The 6464-nt window shown below is 48.6% G+C and overlaps 1 protein-coding gene across 1 annotated transcript; it reads left to right on the top strand.

Moving 5' to 3' along the window:
- Positions 1 to 5310: 5310 nt before the first annotated feature.
- Positions 5311 to 6240, top strand: LOC134405281 (olfactory receptor 2D2-like). Its single transcript, XM_063136520.1, has one exon. It carries the CDS (start codon positions 5311 to 5313, stop codon positions 6238 to 6240), a length of 930 nt encoding a protein of 309 aa, XP_062992590.1.
- Positions 6241 to 6464: the final 224 nt, after the last annotated feature.

Here is a 6464-nt window from a genome sequence, read left to right as displayed (position 1 = left end):
CCAGAATCGGTGTTACATGCTCAAACCTCCCTGTTCCAGCTATCAATCTGGCCGCCGCATTTTGCACAAGCTGCAGCTTCCGGACCGTCTTCAAAGGCAGCCCCATGTAGAGGGCATTGCAGTAATCTAATTTCGAAGTTACCAGAGTATGGACAACTGAAGCTAGGTTATCCCTGTCCAGATAGGGGCGTAGCTGGGCCACCAACCGAAGTTGGTAGAAAGCACTCCGTGCCACCGAGGCCACCTGAGCCTCAAGTGACAAAGATGGTTCTAGGAGAACCCCCAAGCTACGAACTTGCTCCTTCAGGGGGTGTGCAACCCCATCCAGAACCGGTTGAACACCCCCCATCCGATCAGAGGAACCACCCACCAGCAGCATCTCAGTCTTGTCTGGATTGAGCTTCAGTTTATTAGCCCTCATCCAGTCCATTGTCGCAGCCAAGCACCGGTTCAGCACATCCACAGCCACACCTGATGAGGATGAAAAGGAGCAGTAGAGCTGCGTGTCGTCAGCGTACTGATGACAGCGCACTCCAAAACTCCGGATGACCGCACCCAACGGTTTCATGTACATGTTAAACAGCATGGGGGACAAGACCGATCCCTGTGGAACTCCATACTGAAGAGTCCACGGGGCCGAGCAATGTCCCCCAAGCACCACCTTCTGGAGCCGTCCTGCTAAGTAGGAGCGGAACCACTGCAATGCAGTGCCCCCCACTCCCAACTCAGCCAGACGTTCCAGAAGGATACCATGGTCGATGGTATCGAAAGCCGCTGAGAGATCAAGGAGAATCAACAAAGTCACACTCCCCCTGTCCTTCTCCCGACATAGGTCATCATACAGGGCGACCAAGGCTGTTTCCGCGCCAAAGCCGGGCCTGAAACCCGACTGAAATGGATCCAGATAATCAGTCTCATCCAAGAGTGTCTGGAGCTGGCCCGCCACCACCCGCTCAAGGACCTTGCCCAGGAATGGAACATTTGCTACCGGCCTGTAGTTACTAAGATTTTCCGGGTCCAAGGAAGTTTTCTTCAGGAGTGGTCTCACTACCGCCTCTTTCAGACGGTCTGGGACCACTCCCTCTCGTAGAGAGGCATTAATCAACTCCTTGGCCCAGCCGGCTGTTCCATCCCTACTAGCTTTTATTAGCCAAGAGGGGCAAGGATCCAGTACAGAGGTGGTTGCGCGGACCTGTCCAAGCACCTTGTCCACATCCTCGAGCTGTACCAACTGAAACTCATCCAAGATTACAGGACAAGACTGTACTCTGGACACCTCACTAGATTCACCTGCTATAACACTGGAGTCTAAGTCCTGGCGGATGCAAAAGATTTTATTCTGGAAGTGCCTAGCAAATTCATTACAGCGGGCCTCAGATGATTCTACCGTGTCCTTGGGACCAGCATGTAATAGCCCCCGGACAACTCTAAAAAGCTCCGCTGGGCGGCAAATTGCAGATTTAATAGTGGCAGCAAAGTATTGTTTTTTTGCTGCCCTCAGTGCCCCTGAATATGCCTTACTATAGGCACTTACCAATATTTGATTGCATCCACTAGGAGTTCGTCTCCACCTGCCCTCAAGCCTTCTCCTATTTTGTTTCATCGCTCTCAGCTCTGGGGTATACCACGGAGCCGTACGAGCTCTACTCAGGAGAGGGCGCTCGGGAGCAATCCTGTCAACTGCCCGGGTCATTTCTGCATTCCACAGATCAACCAGGGTTTCGACAGGAGAGCCAGCCCTATCAGCCGGAAAACTCCCCAGAGCCCTTTGGAAACCATCCGGATCCATTAGTCTCCGGGGGCGGACCATCTTAATAGGTCCCCCACCCTTGCAGAGGGGAAAAGCTGCTGTAAGTCTAAACCTCAGCAAGCAGTGATCCGACCATGACAAAGGGACTGATGTAAGGTCCCCCACTTCCAGATCACCATCTCCGTGTCCAGTTGTGAAAACCAGGTCAAGAGTGTGCCCCGCTACATGTGTTGGGCCGATGACATGTTGGGACAGTCCCATGGTTGTCATGGAGACCATGAAATCCTGAGCCGCCCCGGATAAGGCACCCTCGGCATGAATGTTGACATCCCCCAGAACCAACAGTCTGGGGGATCTCAGCATTGCAGCCGAGACCACCTCCGTCAGCTCACCTAGGGAGTCTGTTGAGCAGCAGGGTGGGCGGTACACCAACAGAATCCCTAATCTGTCCCGCTGACCCAACACAAGGTGCAAACACTCCAGACCAGTAGTCACATGGACAGGGAGCCTGCAGAGGGAGATAGAATTCCTATAGACCACAGCAACCCCCCCTCCCCGGCCCTCAGGTCTACCCTGATGCTGAACCAAGTACCCCGGTGGGCATAGCTGGGAGAGACTGACTCCTCCCTGCTCACCCACCCAGGTCTCGGTTATACATGCTAGATCGGCTGCCTCATCCACAATTAAGTCGTGGATGAGGGAGATCTTATTATGCACCGATCTGGCATTTAAAAGCAGCATCTGGAGGCCCGAGGGCTGGCTGATAGAGCAACCAACAGACCTGCGGGTGCAAGGAGGACCGGAACATGGCACAGCCATTAATTGTCTGGGCCGCGTTCCCCTTACCTGGCACATCCTCCTCACAACACCATATCTCCCCCTACCCGTCACTACACTAATTGGGGCCCCCTCAGATCCCCCCTCCCGGCTCTGTATCCTCCCTCCCAGGCACATATTTTAGAAACCCCAGAAAACAACAACAAACAGGCAGGCAGGCAGGCAGCTCTCCTCTCCCCGGAAGGTACAGATGTTGGGTTGCAGGCTGCCTTGGGTCTTTCAGTGGAGAGGGTGGGCATGACACTCTCCAATTCTTCAATTCTTCTCCCAAAGCAAGATGACTAGCTTCCTGCCCACGGCGGAGAGCCTCAGGCCGAGAGCCCTTCGGCTTGCGCCGCAGGCTCGCGCCTCCAGAGCTCTCCAGGCTAAAATACCTAGCAGTCAGCTCCATTGAGTTCAAAAGGACTTCCTTCGGAATAGCTGTTCCTAGGTTTGTGCTGAAAATTAACCCTTTAAATTCCTCAGTCCTCTGGCTCCAGGTGACAGTTTAAAGGAGCCCACCGGAGTTTTGCCAAGATCGCCGCCGCGCACAATTTCCTGGGGGGGTGGAATCATAAGGTTGAACTTTGCAGTATCCATTTACTTTGGTTAGCTGGGGAGACCAGAAGCTGCCAATGTTGGCATGAAGAATGATGAGACTGCGAGGCGCTAGAAACAGGAAGGCTGGCAAAGGCCCCTCCCACCACCGCCACCGCCGCCGCCGCCGACTGCTTGCACAAAGAAAGGGCAGGGGGAAATGCCGCAGGCGGGCACAGCAAGCGAAGTCTGGCAGCAGGAAGAAAGGTCAACTCTCCGGCTTGCACACAAAGAGGAGCGGCTCCAAGCGTGACTGGCGGCGACCGATTTGCCCGCGTACATGCATGCACACCCTTTGGGAAGGGGTGTGAGCGAGCATTGGCAGTCTGTCTGTTGCAACCATGAGAAGTGAGACATAACTGTCCCCTTCATGAGTCAGATTTGGGAAGATCTGTGGTGTGCTACTGGCAGGAATAGCAACGCTAAACAGAATCTCAATTCTATGCTGGTCTAAAGGAGCAGACAGACAATATTAACAGTGCAAAGGGAACACTGTGTTCCCTTTGAAGTGCTGTTGTCCTGAAATGCACTTTCACTATCTCTTTCCAATACACATTTTATTTCTGAAGGATATTATGGTTGAGGTTTAACTTTAAAAAATCGTTAAAACTCAGGGCATGATCTGATTTTTTTCAAAGTTGGCATACATAAGTTCCTATGTGGAAGCTATCACGGTGCCCAGTTACATGTGTGTATCTTGAAAAATGACAGAGATGAATGCAGTTTTGTAAATGGGGGAATGCTGAAATCTTTTTAAAAATCGCTAAAAATCAGGTGTTGATCCCATTTCCTTGGCCATGCCTTGGGTTCTAGGTGGAAGCTATCACGGTGCCCAGTTACATGTGTGAATCTTGAAAAATTACAGAGATAAATGCATTTCTGTAAATGGGGAAAATAATTTTAAAATCAGAGGATGATTTGATTTACTTCAAAATTGACATGAATAAGGATCTATTTACAAACTATCATGGTGCCTAGTTACACGTGTGCATCTTGAAAAACAAAAAAGTTATAGCTGTTTTGCTTTCCCAATGCAAGTCAATAAAAAAGGGGGTTTTGACCCAAAATGGCATCCGGAGCTCCGGATCGGCCTGAACCGATTCAAACCAATCCAGACCTCCCCCGACCCGATTTGGATCCAAATTTAGGGGGTCCGGTTGGCCCAAATTGCTCCGGATTCAGGGATCCAGAACGGAGCGGAACACAGCACTAGTAATTTGCTTGTCCAAAGCCTGATCCAGATCCAGTCTGAAGCAGGTTAAGAGTTTGTGCACAACCCTAATATTTATGTAACCAACTAGATTATTTAGGTATAAATGTCAGATTAGTGAAACGTCTTAGCTGAAACTTTTTTGGTTAGGTCTAGAAGAGTAAAGGAACTCTTTCACAGATAGTACTGACCGAAACAAGAGTGATTGCACCATGTAGATGTCAAAAGTTGCTGCCTCCACCAAGGGTGGGTGATATATTTTTGATAATATGTTTTAAAGGCAATAAGTGTGCCATGAAAGGGAGGTGTTCTATCTCATAGTATTTCAGTAAAATTGCATTAAAATCCTCATGGAGCCTCATAGGTTTGAAGACACATTTGAACTGAATTTCATTCAATTGAATTTTATGATACATGGAGCACCTTCCCTTGTGGAATCCTAGGATTCATTACTGGCATACAGTTCTGGTTATTGATCAAAGAATAATCATCCATTGATGAATAGCTCAATTTACAGAGCCACCACTATGGAATGGTAATTCTTTTTCTTTTTTTTTTAATAAAAAGAAATTAATAGGTGTAAAAGTGCCATGAAAGGGGGTGGATAATAGAATGTGTTTCTATTTTCCAGAGAAGATGGAGTTCCTGTGAGCTCACAATATTGTAAAGGAACATAGTGGTCAAGATTGGGATGCACATAGCCACCACAAATAGCTGAGAAACATGCAAGGCAATGACAGTGGATGGAAACAAAACCAAAAATTTGGTATGTGTCTGTTTAGAGTAACACAGAGGACCTGATGTGGTCCATGAGCTCCTATTTAAGGAATAATATATAATATCAATGTGGACATGTATGTGGAACTGAAAGCAGAGATTTTTGCTGTCACAGTTTTTTAATTATTATTATTATTAAAGGTGGCTTCTGATGAGTGAGATGTGGAATCAGAATAGGACCTCAGTCAGCGAATTCATTCTTCTGGGCTTCACCAGTCACCCCACATTGCAGCGTCTCTTCTTGGTGTTGTGCCTGGTCATGGCTTTGGCTACTATGTTGGGAAACAGCATCATCATCTTCTTGGTCTGGGTTGACTCCCGCCTCCACACAGCTATGTACTTTTTCATTGGTAACCTCTCTTTGCTGGACATCCTATTCACTGTGATTACGATTCCTCAGATGCTTGTCCACTTGGTCTCTGGGATTAATATAATTTCTTTCAGCAGATGCATGACTCAACTCAATCTAACCCTGTCCTGTGGGATGACTGAGTGCTTCATCTTGGCTTTCATGGCATATGACCGCTATGTGGCCATATGCCTGCCTTTGAGATACCCCACTATCATGAGAATGCATGTGTGCGTGAAGATGGCAGGATTATGCTGGATTGGGGCCTTCTTCAATGCTGCAGCTCTGACAGCCATCACTGTGAGATTCCCATTTTGTGGGCCCAACCAGATCAACCATTTCTATTGTGAATTGCCAGCAATGCTTCCACTGGCCTGCATGGACACCTATATGGCAGAAGCCCTCATCCTTGCCCTGAGTGTAATTGTCCTCATGCTGCCTTTCACATTCATAGTGGTCTCCTATGTCCACATTGCCAAGGTGGTGATAGGCATGTGCTCAGCCAAGGGACGACAACGAGCTTTCTCCACCTGTGCCACCCACCTCACAGTTGTCACATTGTTCTACAGCACCATTGGCTTCACTCACTTGCAGCCTCGAACCAACCATGTGGCAGACCAGCAGAAGACAGCCTCAGTCTTCTATGCTCTGGTCTCCCCCATGCTGAACCCTATCATCTACAGCCTGAGGAACAAAGATGTTAAAGGAGCCTTGGCCAAATCAATGGGGAAGGTGAGCTGAGTCTCATCCACATTTCAATTTGGAATTCAGCATGTACATTTAATATACAAGCTCACTTAATCAGCACACTTTTGGAATTTATCCAGTGCTGATCTCGTTCTCATTGATGCCACAGATGATGATTGTAGGAATTGCTGAGACTGTGTGCACTGTATATACTATACACTGTCTTGGACCCACACAATGGACCTGCCAAGCCTTTAAAGGACATTTTCTATGCTATC

This window comes from Elgaria multicarinata, chromosome 11, assembly GCF_023053635.1.
Source record: "Elgaria multicarinata webbii isolate HBS135686 ecotype San Diego chromosome 11, rElgMul1.1.pri, whole genome shotgun sequence".
Classification (NCBI taxonomy): Eukaryota; Metazoa; Chordata; class Lepidosauria; order Squamata; family Anguidae; genus Elgaria; species Elgaria multicarinata.
The sequence above is the reverse complement of the archived record's forward strand: the minus strand, read 5'-3'. Positions and strand labels throughout refer to the sequence as shown.